Source organism: Channa argus, chromosome 2 (assembly GCF_033026475.1).
Source record: "Channa argus isolate prfri chromosome 2, Channa argus male v1.0, whole genome shotgun sequence".
Lineage (NCBI taxonomy): Eukaryota > Metazoa > Chordata > Actinopteri > Anabantiformes > Channidae > Channa > Channa argus.
The window spans coordinates 29,757,296-29,779,366 of NC_090198.1; the positions used below are offsets into that span (position 1 = coordinate 29,757,296).

Sequence of the window (22,071 nt, forward strand, 5' to 3'; positions counted from 1 at the left end):
ACGTCACATTATCATGTGACCGGGCGGACCAAAAAAAAAAAAACTTTTCATTTGGTGGACGTTAGTTCCTAAAGCTTGGGAGTACGGAAGTCACGACGTCATGTCACCGAGTCCTCCAGCGTTTTTTTTTTTTTTTTGGTGCAGCAAAAATATTATTGATGATTACTGGACTTTTACTCCACTATTCGTTGGGAAATATTGTACTTTTTCTCCACTTGACAAGAACGTTGTTCCTGGAATCTACTGTAGTCACTCTCCCAGGTTGGGGGTCACAGCCCCCAGTGTTCCTATTAGCACGGCTACCACTTGTGCCTTGTCCTTCCACATGCTAACTGCTCTTTCACGCATTGGTATTTCTCAAGCTTCTCGTGTTCATTCTACATCTACTACTACAGCCTTGTACTTCTGTTTGTCTACAACTACTATGTCAGGTTGCTCAGCCGTCACCAGTTTTTTCAGTCTGTTTCTGGAAATCCCACCGGATCTTAGCTCTGTTTTAGGAACTAACGTCTCCCCTTTTTCTTCTGGTTTCTTTGCAGCCAAAAGTCCAGCTGTGGCATAGCTGCCATCTTTTAGATTCCTTTACTCTCTACACTTTCTCTTTTCTTCTTTTGATTAGTCATTTTCTCGTTTGGCCATCTGACTACAATATATCCTCTAAATCCAACACTCGTTGTTTTGTTATGTCTCTTCTGCAGTTTAACATGACATGCTCCACTCCTCACAAAGCCCAGTCTGATGTTTCCTTATTACATGGAGTTATTACATGAAATGCTCTTTAACTTACAGTCCTGCTCTAAACCCCTTCTTTTGGCTTCCATAGATGTGGGGGTGTTTTCTGCCCAGTTGCACAGGGTCCCGATGATTCCTGATGAACCTGATGTTATTTACCAGTGCATCAGTTTCCGTCCAAGTCAGTTTTTGTCCAACCCCTCTTGCTGCTGCACCTCTTGTCCATCATAAGCTTGCCTCCATGACCTCTCAGGTTTATCTAATATTTTTTTAGAAGTGTTTCCAGGGCAACACAAATGGCATCTCACCTACCTCTGCTTGCACTGGACATATTGGAAAGGTCCTAAACTGAGACTCATTGCCTGGGTCTGACTCCCATCGACCATTCTCAACCTGGATTTGGATGCAGAACCATATGCAATACTCCTGCAGTATCATTTGGATCTGATAAGTGCCAAGTTTATATATATATATGTAAAAGTTGAAATATCCACTTCCCAATCCAAGCCTACAATGCATCTCATGGCAGTTAATATGTTCCTTCCATGAAAGTCTGATGTCACAGTGTTGCTCTAATATAAATTCAAATGATGATTTTCTCTCACCCTTTTCCTCATTTCATCCCCCATATTTCTACTTTACTTATTCCTTCTTGTAATTTTTACATTGCATATTGTGCTTCCTTCCCCCTCTTCCATAATGCTCCATCATCTGCAAACAAAGAATTTCCCATATCTGGTGTTATGCTATCAAATATATTAATCCATCCATCCATTATCTGTAACCACTTTTCCAGTTCAGCGTTGCAGCCTATCCCTGTCACTCGGCCAGGTGTGGGGTCCACCTCGGACAGTTTTCCTGTCTGTCTCAGGGCCAACGCAGAGAGACATACACGGACCGACAACCACTCACACTCATATTCATAACTATAGGTCAATGTAAAGTCACCAATTAACCTAACATGCGTGTGTTTGGACTGTGGGAGAACACCAGGAATTCAAACCGGTGACCTTCTAGCTATGAGGTGATCGACTTTGTCAGATGACCAAGAACGTACTACAGGTGTTCTACACACCTGCTTGGTCAGCTGCTACATGAATGTCAATGCAGTTATTCATTATACATATTTTAAAATGTTATACAATATAAGTGACACAAAGAGAAACAAACACAAAATTGTGTTGTATGCAAAAAGAAATATATTTATTTAACATAATGGTACGTGAAAAAACAACACTCCAGGATGCTACAAAGAACACCCCTTTTTAAAAACACATTTAATCAGAATTTTACTTTAAAATCACACTTTTATTCATTAAAGGATATTTAAAATTGTAAATAAAAGGATCAGAATCCTGTAAACTTGAGGAACCATAAAGATGCTGAAGTATTGAGATCCAGCTCACCTGGACCTTTGCCCCATGGTAAAAACCCAAACTGTCATTCGTTGTGATTATAGGTTAAAGAATTTTTCATTCTCACGCTGCACACGAGCCAACAACTTTGTGTTTGCCTAAAGATAACCAGGAACCCAGCAGAAGCATTTGGTCACTGTACTGAGATTCAAGACAAAGTGACATGGATACATCTAAAAATAACATTCCAGTTTCAAGATGAAATGCTGAAGTCATGCCAGTAAACGGAATTCAGGTAAACTAGTTCTGCTTCATACTGGCTCTATGCTACATGCATTTTGTGTTCAGTCATTTTAAAAAAGCTCTGCTCAGGTTGAGGAGCACTCAGCAAGATGGCTACTGTCACGGTAATGCCGCCGCCGCTGCTGCTGCTTCTGATCGCTGCTACGTCCGCACAGAGCTACAGCTACTTTGGAGGTTCAGTGGCCTTCACACGAAAAGGACGGGATTCAAACGGCGCGTATGAGGTATGTTTGGGAGTCATGGGAATCTCCTCAGCAGGGAGATGCTGTAACATCCTGTCTGATAGTAAGTTTGCATTCAGTGCATTTCACATCTTTTATTGTGTTGTGGTCAGCTCAGATTGGGAGCTAATTAATTTCAAAAGCTAAATATTTACATGTTTTAATTTGTCCATACGTAGATTTTTAGATGGGGATTGGGTCATGTCATGTTTCAAAGCTATTGTGGTTATTTGGTTTGAAATGAGACAATGGACAGGCTCTAATAAAAGTTAAGTTTTTTTCCAAGATGACTGTTAAGGTTTTGCCAAAGATAAGAAGCTGAACGATTATATAGCATTTTTAAAGTCTTAATTTAATTTGTGAGGATAACGTCTTCACTTTCAGTTCATGAAAGTTCGCCGTTCGAAAAAATCGATAAAAAAGAAAGGTGAATGTCATTAGTTCGAGACAAACAAACATCGGTCACGTGCTTGCAGGACGGCTACACTTGTTAATATGGCGACTGTGGGTCTGACACCTTGAGCACCAGCACATTAATTGCTAATAATTCCTATGGCCTGGATTGGTGCCAATATGAGACGGTGACAAAAATAAAAGTCAACAGCAGCCTCCCCTTTGCTATCAGGTAAGGCTTTTAACAAAAGTGAAAAATGACCATTAGATTTAATAATAATAATAATAATAATAACAATGATAGGCACGTTTAGATAAAGTTTTAAGGATGTTAGATTCTAAAAGTGTGAAACCTTTTGGAAAAATCTTGTGGCTGCTCTTTGAGTGTTTGCCTCATTCTGGTTCCACATTAAAACATTTTTAGAAGAAATTCATGCAAACAGTGTTTAAATTAAGAAGAAACAAAAAACAGTGAGAATAATCTGATGACAAAGATGCTCTGTAAAGTTTAAGTAAAACCTAGTTTGAGCATCATAAAGTAACAAAAGAATTATACAGTATGTGCGTTGCTACTGAGAAGAACTGAAGTATTATATATATTGTACATATGTTATTATATATTATAGTAAACTGTGGAGAATATTGCTACACTATCCTCATTACTCAGAAATGTCTTTGAACAGATATCCTGCTACACACAATACTGACGGATACTGGAATGAAAATGACAAACAGTGGGGAATGTTGGCACACGTGGACCTGGGAATCCGGTCTGATACTGGCCAAAGCAACAGACCCCCAGTCACTTCCGTTCTGCCACTTATCAGGTAATTACCATCCTCCCCGGCTTTGGTTTGTTTTACACCGATTTGATTTCTGTTCATTTAACAATAAATTGGTCTTGTTATGAGAAAAACACTTAAACACACACTCTGCCACATTAATCACAATAACGTTTATCACGTCAGACAGAAATGTGGGTGCAGAACATTCGCTGATGTTTAACCACTGAGACACTGAGGAAGAAAGGAATTTGGGAATATGTTCAGTCTAACTTGTGCGGCTCTAAATCTCCAACTAGATGTAACAGCTGATCTTACTCAAACAAGATTTGGGAAGAGTCTGTTGTAATATTATGAACCAGAGACAGCATCATTTTAGTATATTCAGTTTGAAAACTTGTCTCCAATATGAGCTACAATTTTTTGACATATGTGACACGTTGTTTTAGACACAGACTGCTTTTGATTCACTTTATTGGTGCTTGACAGAGTTCCCAGGAACTGTCCACGATCATTCAACGTGACAGTGTTCGACCCTGATGGCGACCAGGTCAGATGCAGAGTACCAACAGATCCAGACACAAATGAGTGTAAGCTGTGCAGTCTGCCCAGAGACTTCTCTTTGGATCAGGTAATCATCAGATTCACAATCAGGAACTGTTTATTGCCTGGTACAGTTAAAAACACTTTACAGTGTCAGGTGCAAACACAGAATCTAAAATATAAAGTTAAAATACAAATGGGCGAAACACAACAAAGCTACATTTAGTCATTTAACAGACGCTTTTATCCAAAGCGACTTACAAGTGAGGTACAAGGCAGCAAGAATCTAAGTCAAGAAGAAAACATCAAAGCAAAGTCCTATCAGAGAAGTGTTCACAGTTCACGAGATGCGAGTGCGAGAAAGAGCAGAAAGATTTTTTTTTAAAAATAGATTTAAGGGCATAGGAAGATGCGGAAGATGCGCACAGTCTGGTAGCTCGTTCCACCATCATGGGATCATTGCGCTGAAGAGTTTTGCTTGGTGTCTTCTGTGCGGTGCTGGGACACCAGACGTCGTTCGTTGGCTGACTGCAGTGGGCAGGAAGGATTGTAGACTTGAATGAGTGAGCTGAGGTCAGCGGGAGCCGTCGAGTTAACCCCCGTGTGAGCAAGAGACAGAGCTTTGAACCTGATGCGAGCAGCTACAGGAAGCGGGTGCAGAGATCTAAAAAGTGGTGTGACATGTTTCCTTTTTGGCTGATTAAAAATGAGGCGAGCTGCTGCGTTTTGGATAATCTGCAAGGGTTTGATTGTGGATACTGGTTACACTAGTAACAGAGCGTTGTAGGAATCAAGACGAGATGTGACCAGCGCCTGTACAATGAGTTGGGTTGTATATTCCGTGATGTAGGGTCTGAATATGACATATGTAAATAACAGAAAAGATAAAAAAAAAAAAAAACAAGAAATTGGGGGAAAAGCTACATTGTGATGAAGTGAGTGTTCAGCGCGTCCATTATTTTGCAGAGTGAGTGCACGTTAGAGAGGAATATCCGGGGAGCACGGTGCGTAATCTGCGCCGGCGGAGACGCACAAGCACATCTGAGCCTCCTTGATTAAAATAGCATTAAATCCGCAGTATAAAGCCAAAAAAGGTGGAAATAAATCCACAGGGATAGTATCTCTGAAGTTCATGAGCTCTTCCCAGGAGTAAGAGCCACACGAACTGTGACAGGGAACTGATTTAAAACTAAAATCCACCAACGACCACGGCTGCAGCATCAGCACCATCTTTCCAAACAGCTGCTCCTTTAAGCGAGCTGCCTGTGCAGTTCTCTGTGTTAGGTGGGGGGCTGTACTTTAACACTGAAACGTCACAAATGTCAAGACGGGTCTCAAAGTCTTACTCTCGCGTTTCTTCTGATTTTCAGTGGACAATGACGCCCCTTCATGCCTCCATGGTGATTTCATTCCCATTTTCTTGAGGCCAACTCTGAGTAATGGAGTAAACCTTCTTGCATTTGTTAACAACACCCTGGAAATTAAAGTCAGAACTTCAGCACAATTTGCCACGTAAGGAATTTTTAAGGTTAATTTCTTGGAATGAGAATTATACAATACAGGTAAATATACTCACTGCTCAACTCATTAGATACATTTTTACAATCCACTTTAATCCAGTACAGTGGATTCACCATGAATTCTACTTTTAGGTTATCATTTCTCAGTTTAAAGTTAAAACTGTCAGAAAGGTAATAATTCTACTATGTGTCTATTATTATAAGAAGAGGTGGTTGTATTCATTTTAAATATGGTGGCCACCTGTTCACGTGTGTAATTGACATATTCTGCTTACAACTTATGTTTTTTGTTGCAAAGTCATCAAAGGAGTGTTTCTATTGCAGGATTATGGACCTGATGGTCACTGGACCGAGTGGACTTTCAAAGCAGAGGATCTCCACAGAAGAGTTCTGAATACAGTGGACACCAACACAAAATGAGTTGGATGATCATTTTCCTATTTGCTTTGTTTCTGAAGCAAAAACAAGGCAAGTTTCAAACTAATTCTCTTGTGGATGTGTGTCAAATAAAATCAAATCCAAATGGTTGCACACTAACGTTCCATCATTTTTTTCACTTGTTTTATTATTGGTCATACATGGTCATGGCCACCACTGGTGCATTTACTAAATAATTGCAATAACTTAATATTTTCTCATATTATTGGATTTCATAATTTTATGTCGTTGCAGAACATATGCAGGTTCCTCATTCAGTTATTATCTCATGTTGTGTTCCAGTGACGACAACTCTGTCTTTCACTCAGAGCTGCGCTGTGTGATTGTTTATGTTGCTCATCATAGTTAGTTCTGCACATTTTAATTAAAGTAATGGTACTGCGGTGGTTCTCAATCCTGGTCTTCACGGGTCTGCACTCTGCTGGTTTTCCAACATTCCCTGCATAACTTAATGCTGAAAACCTCCATCAGATGTGTTTAGTCAGTCAGAAGCTGGAAGGTACAAATTTGCAAATTTGTTTTCCTCCCACGTCACCCTTATCTATGTGGTACCAGCAGGCGGAAGTGTGGGGTTAGATACGAAGGTCGCAGAGCAGGGTCCTCGAGGACCAGGATTTACAACCGCTGGTATACTGTGTACTGTAGTTTGAGGAAATAAACCTTTCATGACATGGCAGCAGCTGCAGAATTTTAAGCTTGAGCGTTTTATTACTTTTAACATCTAGTTTGAATCTTTAACCCCCTTCTGTGTTATATGTCACATTGTTCAGAGGCCACGGTGACATGTAATCAAACCACTATAATGGTGGAAGTGAAGAAGGACGACCTCATCAGACACAATGAGAACAACTTGCATCTAAACGACCTAATGGATCCTGCCTGTGACCTGGCAGCAAGGTCCAACACAACCCACCTTATGGCTGTCATGTCGCTGAAGACCTGTGGAACCAAGATAGAGGTACACAATGTACAGTGTTGTATTTCCAGACATTTGAATCAGAAGTTTTGTTATTGTTTGTAATTCATGCAAATGTGCTCGGTTCAATTTAGTTATCGTTGTTAACCTGGCTGATGTACTGAAGTCAACTTGGACATGATTCCTGACTCCAACTCCTGTGCTAAATAGAAAACACAAGTAACCCAACAATAATAAACCTCAAGATTGACCTAAATTCAGTCACAAACATTATCATACCTCTGAATTGGTGTTATCAAGCCCAAAGTTATGGTTCAGTAGGTACCTACTACATACCTGTAGATAACTCCCATCAATACAATCTAGTGGTTGCAGTAAATACATCATTTGTGACATAACCTAAAAGTGAAAGAAGAAAGTGGGAAGGTGACAAACCACATGTTTTTGAAACGAGAGGTCGTTAGCAGTAGTAGCTTCTTGATTCGGTCCCTATTTCTAATACTATTCGTTATTTTTATTTTGCTTTCAGGAGGATGATGATAACATCTTCTTCAAGAACCAAATCACAACGTCTGACACTAATGAAACTATTTCCAGGACAAATGATGTGGAGATCGCCTTTTTATGTGTCTATCCAAAGCGAGCCAACATGACCTTGGGATTCACACACAAAAACCCATATTCCTTCTCCGAGAAAAGCTTCGGTACTTTCAACTTCCAGTTTGAATTCTTCGAGAGTCAGCTGTTCCAAAATCAAATTGCTGCCAGCAGGTACCCAGTGCAGTTTGACCTCCAACAGATGATATTCATGCAAATAGACGCATCCACATTCACTCCCACTTTAGAGCTGTTTGTCGAGTCCTGCAGGGCGACGCCATATGACAATCCCAACTCACACATCAGCTACAGCATCATTGAAAATGGGTACACAGTAAAAATCCATCAGTCTCTTTGTGTTTTACCTATACGCACATTTACTGTTTCATGTAAATGGAGCGTGTTTGTGGTAACTTGTATTATCAGAAATTAATCTATTGCTGTTGTTGCTACAGGTGTGTAAAGGATGATACAGTGCAGATTTACTCCAGTTCACCATCTCAGTTCAAATTTGGAATGGAGGCTTTTGAATTCATTGGTGCTTATCCAGAGGTAAAATTACTTTAAAACCAAAAACTACTCTTTTTCTAATAAAATATCAAAGCTTTAGTACCTTCCACTAATTAAGAGTAAGGTGACATTGGTAGTAAAATTATAAAAAACCTGCTTTTCCAAGAAATACACAGGCACTTCTTTGCGAACCCTTTAGAAGTTTCTGTACTTCTGTAAAACAATAACTCCAATACTCGCACCTGATTGTCATCACGTTGACTGAAACAACTGACTATAATTTGGAACTTATGGAACGGTATGGAACTCAGACTTGGTGTGGAAGTCATGATTTAAATGTTTAATTGGGCATGAGTTTTACATCAGATGCTCATCCTGACACAAGGAGACACTGGATTGTGTCTCCTTGTGTTTGCCTTTTATGATCTTTCGTACATAACATGAAATATTACAAAAAACCCACACCTGTGCCCCATAATAATCCTAAACCCGGCCTAAGCTGCACCTCTTCTCCCACACTGGCACAATCAAGTTTGCTCAGTTCCAGGAAAACTTCAATAGAAGGCACAGCCTTAAAAGGACAATACTAGTGTTGAGGACATTTGCATATCAACTCAGTTTGAATAAACGCTGGCTTTGTGCCTGCAAGAAATTAGAGCCTATTGTCTTTAGCTAGAACAGCAGTGACTTATGGTTTGATGAGTGTGTTGTTTTTGCTTCAGCAACAAACAAAATGCAGAACAATCATCCTATGCAACATTCTTCCCTGATAATAAAATACCATCAATGTTTTATGACTTGAAACCCATCAACAACAAAGCTTAGGCAAAACTGTGGAGACGCATCATTTAGTGTTGGCTGTGAAAACAGCTTAAAGCTGCATTAGACAATTCCTGACCACTGGAGGGAAGAAAGAATCCAAAACATGGGAAACTATCAAATTGGAAAAGAGACATGAAAAACTGAACATTATCATTTGGACGTCTTGATCATTGTGGTGATGCAGGTTTTATCACAGTATTTTCTGAAAATCTTCAGAGTTTGTACAAAGTACACACTGATCAGGCAAAACAATATTACCACCTGTGCAATTTAATACATCCAATACAGTGGCTCTGTGATGAATTCTTCTTTTATAAAGTTACAATTTAGATAGTTTAGCCACCTTTAGTAATTTGAAACAGGGTGAACCACCTCTTCTTATAATGCTCTCCAGTACAACTCCACCACATTTTGACCTCAATAATAAACATGTAGAATTTCCACCTTCCTGACACTTTCAACTTAAAACTGAAAAATTATAACATTGTAAAAGTACAATTCATGGCAGAGCCCCTGTATTGCATTAGCTTGTACTTAATGTTGTGGCTAATCATGTAGGTTTGGTGTTTTAATGGTATTTACATATACAAAAAAGTTGAAATGAATTGAATTTATTCTGGTTAAAACCAACGTGATCTGCACAACAAAAACTGTACATGTGGAAAAAATAACATTCTCCTCACTTCATGAGCATCACCTGCAGCTCAGTAACCCCACCAACACCTCCTGCAGCCTCAAGAGACACCCAAACAAGACAGGGCAGGGAAATATCTTCATGCGAAGATGAGAATCACTTATTATTTATTAGATATGTTTAACTGCGTTAATATTGATGCCTACTCAGTTTATATTAGTTAGTTAGATACAGGCTAAAGCTAATAAAGTCAAACAATAACAGATTAGACTCAGTGTTAATAAGAATCAAATAAAAAAATAATGAAATAAACAACTTAGTGAGTTAGGTGTGAGTCTAACGTAGGCAGTGAAAACTGATCAATGCAAATGATCAATTGATGATGATGAAGAAAAGAAAGAAGAAGCGAAAGCAGAAGCAGCCAAAACAGCAGTTTGGTACTTCTGTAAAAGAATAACTCCAATACTCGGACCTGATTGTCATCACGTTGACTGAAACAACTGACTATAATTTGAAACTTGTCTTAAAGTCTGATTAAGTTTCTTGTTATATTTATGCTGGAATACTGTAAACCAGCTTCTCTTTCGTGAATTAAATTATCCTGAATGCAAAACATTAACATTAAACCTCCTTTTGTATTGGATTTAAAATATCTGATTTGATAAACTCCCAGTGGTAGTTTTATGCAGGTAACATTTAGTAGAAGTTTGGGGATTTACAGGTAAAACATGGAGCCAGTGTCCATCGTTAAGAGCGTCCTCTGACTTTACCTCTGTGTTTCTGCAGGTGTACATCACTTGTACAGTCATCCTGTGTGAGGCTGGGGTCCCGGGGACAAGGTGCTCTCAGGGATGCACGCCGTCCAACTCTCCCGGCAAAAGAGAAGTTGCAGCCCAGACCAGCAAACACTCCATTTCCCAGGGACCTCTGCTCCTGGTCAAAACTTCTGCCAGCAAAGGTGATTGTGCATCTACACAACTCTAAAAGAGTCTAAAACAGTTTCAATAAAAGCAGAATCTAGAAAAATAAAACCATAATTGTTATAGGTTAAGATAAGACTTAAGTGATTCACTGGGACAATTCACAAACTTACCTTCAACTAAGTTTTTTCTTTTCTGTATTTTACCACGTCATCCACTGTCCGTGCTTGACCTGTGGAATAGTCCTGCACATCTAGAAGCCTTCACTCTCCTTCACAACCAATATTATAATTGGACTCTCATCAGTAGGGCTGGATACACATTACATACCAAGTAATTGTTCCTAAGTTTCAGTCTTTCCTTTTCCATTTCAGCGTCTGGCCTGAGTCTGAATCTGGGCCTAAACGTCCTCTTGATTGTTGGCTGCCTCCTGATATGTGCAGTGGTGATCTACAGATCCAGGAGGTTCAAAGCTAATGCGTTTGCTATTGTCTGACGCAGACAGATGAGGGAGAAGCTACTTTCATCAGAAGAGAAAGTTTCTCACCTGGTGTTTGAATCTTGAAGTACATGCTTTTTAATATTTTTGAGGTTAATGGTGATTTGACTCACTTTGATCTTCATATTAACATCTGTACTCTTGTATAATTGTTCTACTTATCAACGTATGTTGCATTAAAATGGGGTGATGTTGAAATAACAGAAAATTGAAGTAGGACGCAGAGCAACAAACAACACAAGCCAAATGCCAATAAACACAAATTGTTTTATACTTTGTTGCACTTATGTGACATGTGTCAATTCTTAAAGTTAAAAGAAAAAAGTAGCAGCTTTAGTCTGATTCTACACTCAAGCTGCAACTTTTTCCACTCTACTGCAACTCTCAGCTCTAGTACTTCAACAACTGTTCACATGTAAAGATTATATTTTATGCTTTGCTTGTGTTGGTTTCTTTTTACTTCAATGTAACTTAAATTAGTTTTTGTATTCTGATTTTAAATCACTGCAATATTCAGGTAGTTCAATCATTGTATCACGTCACAAGTTTTGGCTGTGGATGCTTTAAAGGTTTATCTATAAGTGATGAAGAAAATTAAATATAACATTTAAGTTTAATCTTTGGCAGTGTTTATGTTGTTGCTTTCATAAGAAGGTGAGGAAAAGTCAGACAGAAGTAAAGTTAAAACCTCTGCCAACATTTCAGGTTGTCACATGACATTGTGCCAGATAAGGTACAAGAAACATCCAGAGGTTAACTGACCTTATGACTTCTTTAAGTTTAAACAGAGGCATCATTAGAGTGTAAAGACCATTGATCAGTCAAAAATTGTTATGTAACATTCTTCTCTATTAAGGTTACATGCAGAAGTTTATCTGCTGATGGTCTCAATTTGAGGCATAGTTAAACGTTTCCATGGTGCCACATGCAGTTTCCATGTAGGGGGATGCAAACTAAACCAAAAACCTAAAATAATAATGTTTCACATTCAGCAGGTACAACAATTCTTTTATTTTCAGAAGTAACAAAAGGGCAAAGGAGTGCATGTATGAAATAATTTAAAACATTTTTTTTTTTATATTTGACCAGGATTTGTCCTTTACCTCACATATAAAACAAATCTCTAGAACAGCCTTCTTCCACCTACGGAACATTGCCAAAATTAGGAGCATCCTGTCTCAAAGTGATGCCGAAAAACTGGTCCATGCATTTGTTACCTCTAGGTTGGACTACTGTAATTCCCTACTTTCAGGATGCCCCAGTATCTAAAGAGCCTGCAATTAATCCAAAATGCTGCAGCAAGAGTGCTGACGGGAACTAGCAAGAGAGATCATATTTCACCTTCACTAGCTTCTCTCCATTGGCTTCCCATTAAATCTAGAATAGAATTTAAAACCCTGTTTCTTACATATAAAGCTCTGAATGGTCAGGCTCCATCATATATAGAAGATCTCATAGCACCATATCATCCCAGTAGACCACTTCGCTCTCAGAATGCAGGCCTACTTGTGGTTCCCAGAATTTCCAAAGGTAGAATGGGAGGTAGAGCCTTTAGCTATCAAGCTCCTCTCCTGTGGAACCAGCTCCCAGTTCTGATTCGGGAAGCAGACACCCTCTCTACTTTTAAGTCTAGGCTTAAAACCTTCCTCTTTAATAAAGCATATAGTTAGTTATAGTTATGATGCCATAGACTGTTGAGGTTGTGGCACCTCAGGGCCACCGTACCAGTATTTTTTAGTAAAATCATAGTTACATTGTTACCTTGTATGCAGTTGGGGATAATTATGCTCCACCTCTTTGCAAATCTCCTATAATTTATTTACTACAAATCATTCTTGAACACATACGCAAGAGATTTGCGTAATTCAATGCCAAGGGCTTGAAAAAGTTCAGCCTGAATGTTCAAAAAAAGAGGGAAAAAAAGAAGAAATGTTTCTCCAGTTTACCTACTTCAGAATTAATATTCCTGCAACATGCAAATAAACTTTACCGTTTAGAAAATTATATAGATATATAGATATATATAATGGTGATTTTCAAAAATGCAAATGACAAATTACATTTCTCAGGCTTTCATTTAGGAATGTGTGGTTAAAAATACTGCTGTGACTCTGAAGTGAACCTTTGCTTTGTGTAATACCTGCAGGACGAGATCCTATTACTTAAAGCACTTGTTACTGTCACTCCGCCTGCAGCACTGCAATGTAATTGGCATTGTCGTGTTGTCATTTATTGGAAACCACGGTTTAACCTGTTGTCACTCAGCTCACATGACGAAGGAATTTAAAATCATTATGAAATGCAGCCCGGTAAAACTCGTTCTATTCCATAGTTCACACGTTCAGTAAATGAGCTGGATGTTGACAACGAGCCTGACTGTCCTTATTTCCTCGCTGTAAAACATTTCAGATATGCTCCTGTTGAGGACAGACGCTGCGCGATGTCTGCTCTGACACTGTTGTTGCTGTGTCTGCTGCTTGTGCTCTCAGCTGCTTCTGCACAGAACTACAGATATTATGGAGGGTCCGTGACCTTCACCTCAAAAAGACACCAGTCAGACGGCACTTATGAGGTATGTTGAACTTTGAGCGATGAGGGACGGAGTCTCACTGACATCTTTTGCTGGCAGAGAAGTTTAACAAATTCTGAGATAGTTTCTACTGCAATCATTTAAAAAAAAAAACATTATTCTTGCTTTATCCTTTTTTGAGAGAAGAAGCTTAGTTTACGTCCTTTAACCAGGAGCAGGATGTTGAAGTTAATTTCTGTTTAAAGACGATAGTGGAATGAAAGAGTTTCATTTTACTCAGCTCTACAAATGGCTCCATGAAAAAGGATCAAAATATGATATGAGTGGATCTCAGATTGTATTATACTACAACATGGACCTGATGTAATGGGGCAAATTACCCAGTAGGGTCCCAGCCCCTCATGCTGTGATTAGAAAGAGCAGTTTGTAGAACACACGGTGATGAATTCCGTAGCCAGAGTTTGCTAGTAATCTAGTTTAGCCAGAACTGAAGCACAGACAAAACCAAACAAACTAAAAACTTTGTTTTTTTTGTTTTAATTGTTTCATTTGTTTGCAGGTGGAACTTCGAGACAAGCAAACCACAGTGGACTGTAACCAGAATGTCTATGCTTGTTACTATGGTGACTGTGGGTCCCAGGTCCAGACCACCAACACGTTCATTTCCAGTAATTCTTATGGGTTCAACTGGTGCCAATATGAGAAGGTGACAACAATAAAACGCACCAGCAACCTGCCCTTTGCCATCAGGTGAGATTACTGCGAGTTGATCTGATGTAGATAACGCGTCAGCAGGCTGAGTCCACGTCCTCGCTGAAAAAAGCTTAAACATGTTTGTTGTCTTAGTGGAGGACGTGTGCACTTTAAGGAAAATGTAGATACTCTGTTTTCACTTGAGTAGTATTAGGCTAGTACTTTTGGAGTACTTTTACTATTCTTAGTAGATTCATTTTACTTTTATAAAGTACTTTAGGTAAAGTGTACTGCTTAGTACTTTTTACTTGACTAAAGAATTAGTGATACTTTTTGTGAAGAGTTTTTTAGGCCCGTACTTTTATCTGAGTACTGCACACAGTGTATCAACGTTTGCTGCGAAAGAAAATCATTTCCCTCATTTTCTTCACAACTGGACACGATGAAGGAGTGAAAACCACCTTTTCATTCACAGGTTTAACTCTTTAAAAACTAGCTGTATTTCTTCCAACAGATATCCCACTTCCTACGATTACGCATTGGGCAAAGGATACTGGGTCGGAAACGCCAAAGGTCCACAGAGGGGTTTGGCAATGATGGCACACGTGGATCTGGGAACCCGATCTGACACTGGACGATCCAACAGGCTTCCTGTCGCTGCTATTGTGCCTCTTCTCAGGTAAAGAGCATTTCCACATCTGTTGGTGTTGAATGACACTGATGCTTTTCATTAGCAAAGAAACCTAATCAGACAAACATGTATAGAATCCAAAAGTCACTTTCCGTTACTTCAGAGGATATTTGACGGACCGGACCCTTAATACCCCAAACATTAACATCAACCCAACGTTGAGATGGTATTTTCTGATCGGGCCGTGTTGTTTATCCCAGAGTACCCAGAAACTGCCCACGATCCTTCAACACCACAGTGTTTGACCTCGATGGAGACCAGGTCAGATGCAGAGCACCAAGGGATCCAAGTACCCACGAGTGTGGGCTGTGTGAGGACACAATCGGTTTCTCGCTAGATGAGGTAAGACACATTACTGTTTGCTTGCTCTTGTCCAAATTAGTGGAGGTGTCTGTGGAGGTATGGACCCCACCAGGTGCAGTGGGCGCATTGAAATATTGTGTGAAACAACATATTTTCTTTTCCCTGTTACTAGACTTCCTGTTCGATAAGGTTTAGTCCCACCGACAGAACTGGAAGTGGATACTATCCAATTGAACTAGTGGTGGAGGATTTTCCCCATGACTACATTACACTGTCATACTCTGATGGAGTCTCCACATCTAAGGGACCATTTTCAGGGCGGAGGCGTAAACGTCAAGCACAAACCACCACCACAAAGGCACCAACCACCACCACCACAACAAAAGCACCAACCACCACCACAAAAGCACCAACCACCACCACTACAACAAAAGCACCAACCACCACCACAAAGGCACCAACCACCACCACCACAACAAAAGCACCAACCACCACCACCACAACAAAAGCACCAACCACCACCACAAAGGCACCAACCACCACCACTACAAAAAAAGCTCCAACCACCACCACAAAGGCACCAACCACCACCACAACAAAAGCACCAACAACCACCACAAAGGCACCGACCACCACCACAAAGGCACCAACCACCACCACAAAGGCACCGACCACCACCACCACAACAAAGGCACCAACCACCACCACAAAAGCACCAACCACCACCACTACAAAAAAAGCTCCAACCACCACCACAAAGGCACCAACCACCACCACAACAAAAGCACCAACAACCACCACAAAGGCACCAACCACCACCACAACAAAAGCACCAACAACCACCACAAAGGCACCAACCACCACCACAAAGGCACCAACCACCACCCCAACAAAAGCACCAACCACCACCACAAAGGCACCAACCACCACCCCAACAAAAGCACCAACCACCACCACAAAGGCACCAACCACCACGACAAAGGCACCAACCATCACTACGACAAAAGCACCAACCACCACCACAAAGGCAACAACAACCACCACAGAGGAGCCTACAACCGACACCAGCACAGAGGAGCCTACAACCGACACCACCACAGAGGAGCCAACAAGTTACACCACCACAGAGGAGCCTACAACTGACACCACCACAGAGGAGCCAACAAGTTACACCACCACAGAGGAGCCTACAACCGACACCACCACAGAGGAGCCTACAACCGACACCACCACAGAGGAGCCTACAACCGACACCAGCACAGAGGAGCCTACAACCGACACCACCACAGAGGAGCCAACACGTTACACCACCACAGAGGAGCCTACAACCGACACCACCTCAGAGGAGCCTACAACCGACACCACCACAGAGGAGCCTACAACCTACACCACCACAGAGGAGCCTACAACCGACACCACCACAGAGGAGCCAACACGTTACACCACCACAGAGAATCCTACAACCTACACCACCACAGATGAGCCTACAACCGACACCACCACAGAGGAGCCAACACGTTACACCACCACAGAGAATCCTACAACCTACACCACCACAGATGAGCCTACAACCTACACCACCACAGAGGAGCCAACACGTTACACCACCACAGAGGAGCCTACAACCTACACCACCACAGAGGAGCCAACACGTTACACCACCACAGAGAATCCTACAACCTACACCACCACAGAGAAGCCTACAACCTACACCACCACAGATAAGCCTACAACCGACACCACCACAGAGGAGCCAACACGTTACACCACCACAGAGGAGCCAACACGTTACACCACTACAGAGAAGCCTACAACCTACACCACCACAGATAAGCCTACAACCGACACCACCACAGAGGAGCCAACACGTTACACCACCACAGAGGAGCCAACACGTTACACCAACACAGAGGAGCCTACAACCTACACCACCACAGAGGAGCCTACAACCTACACCACCACAGATGAGCCTACAACCTACACCACCACAGAGGAGCCAACACGTTACACCACCACAGAGAATCCTACAACCTACACCACCACAGATGAGCCTACAACCTACACCACCACAGAGGAGCCAACACATTACACCACCACAGAGGAGCCAACACATTACACCACCACAGAGGAGCCTACAACCTACACCACCACAGAGGAGCCTACAACCTACACCACCACAGAGGAGCCTACAACCTACACCACCACAGAGGAGCCAACACGTTACACCACCACAGAGAATCCTACAACCTACACCACCACAGAGAAGCCTACAACCTACACCACCACAGATGAGCCTACAACCTACACCACCACAGAGGAGCCATCACATTACACCACCACAGAGGAGCCAACACATTACACCACCACTGAGGAGCCAACACATTACACCAACACAGAGGAACCTACAACCTACACCACCACAGAGGAGCCTACAACCTACACCACCACAGAGGAGCCAACACGTTACACCACCACAGAGGTGCAACCGACCTACACCATAGAGGCACCCACCACAAATCTTTATGAAACATCAATTGCTCCTTTAAGCAAGCTGCCACTGCAGTTTTCCGTTTATGGTATGGTTATTCTTTTTATTAAGACTGTGGATACAAATAATAACAATATATCGTTCTCTAAAAGATTATTTCTCTGATTTCTAGTGGATGGGTACAGTGCTCCTTCGTGCCTTGATGGGGATTACTTTCCCATCTTTTTGTCACCAACTCCAAGTAAGGGAGCAAATCTTCCTTCATTTGTCAACCACCCCCTTAAAGTCAAAGTCAGATCATCAGCTCAATACAGCACGTAAGGAAATTATACCTTAATATTATGGTAATACTTTATCACAAAGTAAAACGTAAATTTATTGTGGACACACTTTTAAGGAGAGCTTCTTTACGATGAATTAGGAATATGGTGGGAGCTTAATTACAAAATGTTGTTATAATATTAGTAATTTAGGGCAGCACAGCAGTGGAGTGGTTAGCACTGCTGCCTCACAGATAGAAGGTTCCTAGTTCGGATCTACATGCCGGCTGCAGCCTTTTTGTGTGGAGTTTGAAAACGAGTTGTGGAGTTTGAAGGAAACGATCCAAACACATGCCTGTTATGTTATTTGGCGATGCTAAATTGCCCGTAGGTGTGAATGTGAGTGTGAATGTTTCTCTGTATTAGCACTGAGATAGACTGGAGACCTCTCCAGACCCTGACTCTCGCCCATTGACAGCTATCTCTGGGCGACTGCCACCCTGACCCTGAAAAATGTGCTGCATTTTCTAAAGTCATGTTGTTATTCCAAGCGAGATCTGTTGCTGCTACTCATTGAAGCACATTAATCAAATGTGCTTGGAATTATTGCATCAGCATTAGATCCTAAGTCTTCTAACCAGTTCTGTCTGCCTATTGCTTAAGAGTCCATGTGTATCTCTGTGAAATCTCAACTAAAAAGCAGCTAATTCTTTTTTTTAATTGTTGAGGCTCAGACTCATAGATCAATGCCTTCTGTCTTATAGTATATAAGGGTATTCTGAGAAAAATATTTAATGAGTTTAAAATCACAACTTAGATTGATTTGTTGTTTATTTGTTTAAGGGAATAATATTCTCTAGTGCAATGTTGTGAACATTGTCTCTCCCATAGGATTTATGACCTGATTGTTACTGGACCAAGTGGCATTTCAGTGCAGAGAATCTCCACAGAAGAATTTGTCATACAATGGACACCATCTAAAAATGAATTGAATGAGATTTTTCCCATTTGCTTTGTTTCTGAAGCAACAGACAGGTAAGATTTAAATAAGCCACATAGAGAGAATAGGCAAAATACTACGAGATAGTATCTAAACATATTTTTTAGAGTTGTCATGTCATTTTACAAGGTCCTTCCACAAAACAATCTGCTGTCTGCATTTATACTCCAGGTACAATCAAGTCTATCAGTCAGAGCTGCGCTGTGTGGCTGCTGATGTTAGACAGCACGGTTAGTTGACCACATTTTCATTCTAAAGTTACTGTTCATTTATAAGTCTATAAGTATTTTTTTATTTTTTTGATGGTATGTGGATTCACACGTTATACAAATTAACTCAAGAAGATCATTTACAACAAATGTTTTATTTCAGACATTAAGAATGTTTAGCGTGAAGCTTTGAGCTCCACCTTTATCACTTCATCACTAATAAAACAGTTTTACACATCTCCCATTAGAGACCACTGTGACATGCAGCGAAACGACAATAACTGTGGAAGTGCAGAAGGACGACGCCGTTAAATACAACCAGAACAACTTGCATCTGATCAACTTTACAGATCCTTCCTGCGACCTGGCAACACTTTCAAATTCTACTCACGTAGTGGCTGTAATTTCACTGAACGCCTGTGGAACCATCGTAGAGGTACAGCTCAGAAAACTCAGAAAGTTTCAGACACCCATCATTAACCACATCTTGGGGTTTTTTTTTTTTATAGTTTCTTTACATTCAGTACTTTTCAAAAATTCAGTTCAACTCATCAGCAGGAATTAATTGGTAAAATACTTTGATTGCAGAGTCACTTACATTTTATTTAAGCTGATGGTGGTGTTGTCTGAATTCAACATGCATCAAAATTCAGTTTACACAGGCAATAGTCTCTTTAACACTGACTGCAATTTTGTTTTACATTCAGGAGGACGAAGATAACATCATGTTCAGGAACAAGATCACATCCGCTGACCCGAATCAAATTATGTCCAGGTCAAATGAGATCGAGATCCCCTTCCTATGCGTCTATCCAAGGCGAACCAACCTGAGCCTGGCCTACGTACACAAAGACCCATACGAATTCACAGACAAAGGCTTTGGCACTTTCACCTTCCAGTTTGAATTCTTTGAGAGCCAGCTCTTCCTAAATCAGATTAACGCCAGCAGCTACCCAGTGGAGCTGGACCTCAAGCAGACGATGTTCATGCAGATTGAAGTAATCACACCCATCCCCAGCGTGGAGCTGTTTGTGGAGTCCTGCAGGGCGACTCCCTATGACGACCTGAACTCTCGCGTCAGCTACGCCATCTTTGAAAATGGGTTGGTTTTATGTCCATGACTGTTTGCTCTAGATGCATCTTTTTGTAGGAGTTATTAAGATAAATCCTTCTTATAGTTTCAAACCTGTGTAATTGTGTTTTCCCAGGTGTGTGAAGGACAAATCAGTGCAGCTTTACCCTGGCTCCCGCTATCAGCTCAGATTTGGAATGGAGGCTTTTGAGTTCATTGGTGCTTATCCACAGGTAAAGTTAAAACTAAAATATGTTTTGTTAAAGCTTTAATGAAGCCAGTGTGACTTTTATCGTGCTGGATCAGACACAACATTATGACCAGCTGTGCATTTTAATCCAATCCAGTACAGTGGCTCTGCCGTGAAATCTACGTTTACACGGTTACAATTCCTCAGTTTTTAGGCTTAAAACTGTCAGAAAGGTGATCATTTGACAATGTTTATTATTGAGGTTAAAGTGGGCAGTGGAGTTGTACTGGAGTGCATTATAAATAGGGTTTGGTTTGTTATTTTAGGCCTTTTCTAACTAATTTTCTAATTTGCAGACAAGTTAAAATGACCCACCAACATAAAAAAACAAAAATCAACTGCATGAATTTTGAATCCCTCAAAAGAGACTAAACTGAAAAATGTTAAATGTTTTACTACGATACTACGATGTTTACACTTAAAATAAGATGATATAAAACAAGCCTTTATTCATCCCATGGTGGGGAAGTTTCCATGTTACAGTAATAATAATAATAATAATAATAATAGGTGGAGTGAATGCAGTGCGCTTTTGTAATACAAGTTCCCCTTTAAATTCCACTGAGAATGCGTTTTAGCAGTGGCACAAATTTATGTTAAAACAGACAGAATGTGCGGAGCAGAGCATCTGCAGTGTGAGTGCTGCCCTGGTGTGATGACAGAAAGGGGATCTGCTGCACAGAGATTAGTCACTAATGGACATTTTCTTCCAAAAAATATGCTGTTAGCTTTTATTGTTATGACCATTATTTTGGTCGTCACCACAACAATAAGTTTGAATTATGTCAATATGGTTTTGAAAAAAAATTACAGCTTTCTACAACTTCTTCTGACTTTTGCAGGTGTACATCACTTGTTCAGTCATCCTGTGTGAGACTGGGGTCCCTGAATCCAGGTGCTCTCAGGGATGTGTCCCATCAGACTATCGTCACAAAAGAGCAGCTGCAGCAGAGAGTAGCACACATTCCATTTCCCAGGGACCTCTGCGCCTGCGTAGAGCTTCTAATGGCCGAGGTGAGTGTGAAAACTCGCTAGTTTTCCAATTTGTCAAGCACGTCAAGACAAAGCTAAAGCGTTTTAAACCTTCTTTCACAAAGGGGATAATGTTACCTTTAAGGGAAGTCGTGGCACAGTTAGTAGAGCAGTCATTCTCTAACATTTTTATATATTTTTTTGCATGTCAGCATCTGGCCTGATCATGAATCTGGGCGTGAATCTCATCTCCATTGTCAGCTGCCTCCTGGTATGTGTGGTGGTGATCTACCGATCGAAGAGGCCGCAAGTTAAATACCAGCTCCTGCCGATGTCTGACCCAGACTGAAGACAGAAAAGCTTCTTTAATATGCTGTAATCTACAATAAAGACCCCTTTTAAAACAGTGACAAATATA

At 40.8% G+C, this 22,071-nt stretch overlaps 2 protein-coding genes across 10 annotated transcripts; both read left to right on the plus strand.

The window, feature by feature from the left end:
- Nucleotides 1-11: 11 nt before the first annotated feature.
- Nucleotides 12-11,802, plus strand: LOC137107395 (CUB and zona pellucida-like domain-containing protein 1). Of its 9 annotated transcripts, none has more exons than XM_067491284.1 (12): nt 12-2,382; nt 2,460-2,614; nt 3,088-3,236; nt 3,688-3,831; nt 4,276-4,417; nt 5,700-5,841; nt 6,174-6,317; nt 7,058-7,245; nt 7,733-8,127; nt 8,256-8,352; nt 10,553-10,724; nt 11,061-11,802. In XM_067491284.1, the coding sequence occupies exons 7-12, from the start codon at nt 6,266-6,268 to the stop codon at nt 11,180-11,182; spliced, it is 1,026 nt and encodes a 341-aa protein (XP_067347385.1). In that variant the 5' UTR covers nt 12-2,382; nt 2,460-2,614; nt 3,088-3,236; nt 3,688-3,831; nt 4,276-4,417; nt 5,700-5,841; nt 6,174-6,265; the 3' UTR covers nt 11,183-11,802. The 9 variants fall into 9 exon arrangements, with proteins under 9 accessions (XP_067347385.1, XP_067347386.1, XP_067347387.1 ...); XM_067491285.1 differs by having other exon boundaries at nt 12-2,156; nt 2,252-2,382; nt 2,460-3,236; XM_067491286.1 differs by having other exon boundaries at nt 12-1,756; nt 2,192-2,382; nt 2,460-3,236.
- On the plus strand, nt 11,128-22,071 carry LOC137107075 (mucin-22-like). The gene is made up of 15 exons (XM_067491249.1): nt 11,128-11,252; nt 13,595-13,757; nt 14,275-14,465; nt 14,923-15,087; nt 15,300-15,441; nt 15,575-15,760; nt 16,025-17,978; nt 18,063-18,207; nt 19,042-19,185; nt 19,322-19,380; nt 19,608-19,795; nt 20,067-20,461; nt 20,568-20,664; nt 21,524-21,695; nt 21,866-22,071. The coding sequence occupies exons 2-15, from the start codon at nt 13,626-13,628 to the stop codon at nt 22,000-22,002; spliced, it is 4,107 nt and encodes a 1,368-aa protein (XP_067347350.1). The 5' UTR covers nt 11,128-11,252; nt 13,595-13,625; the 3' UTR covers nt 22,003-22,071.

Coding starts and splice junctions, on each gene's coding strand:
- LOC137107395 (XM_067491283.1), top strand. CDS start 6,266: ATGAGTTGGATGATCATTTTCCTATTTGCTTTGTTTCTGAAGCAAAAA. Junction 6,318..7,057: donor GTTTCTGAAGCAAAAACAAG/GCAAGTTTCAAA, acceptor CACATTGTTCAG/AGGCCACGGTGACATGTAAT. Junction 8,353..10,552: donor TCATTGGTGCTTATCCAGAG/GTAAAATTACTT, acceptor GTGTTTCTGCAG/GTGTACATCACTTGTACAGT.
- LOC137107075 (XM_067491249.1), top strand. CDS start 13,626: ATGTCTGCTCTGACACTGTTGTTGCTGTGTCTGCTGCTTGTGCTCTCA. Junction 19,381..19,607: donor TGCTGATGTTAGACAGCACG/GTTAGTTGACCA, acceptor ATCTCCCATTAG/AGACCACTGTGACATGCAGC. Junction 21,696..21,865: donor TAGAGCTTCTAATGGCCGAG/GTGAGTGTGAAA, acceptor TTTGCATGTCAG/CATCTGGCCTGATCATGAAT.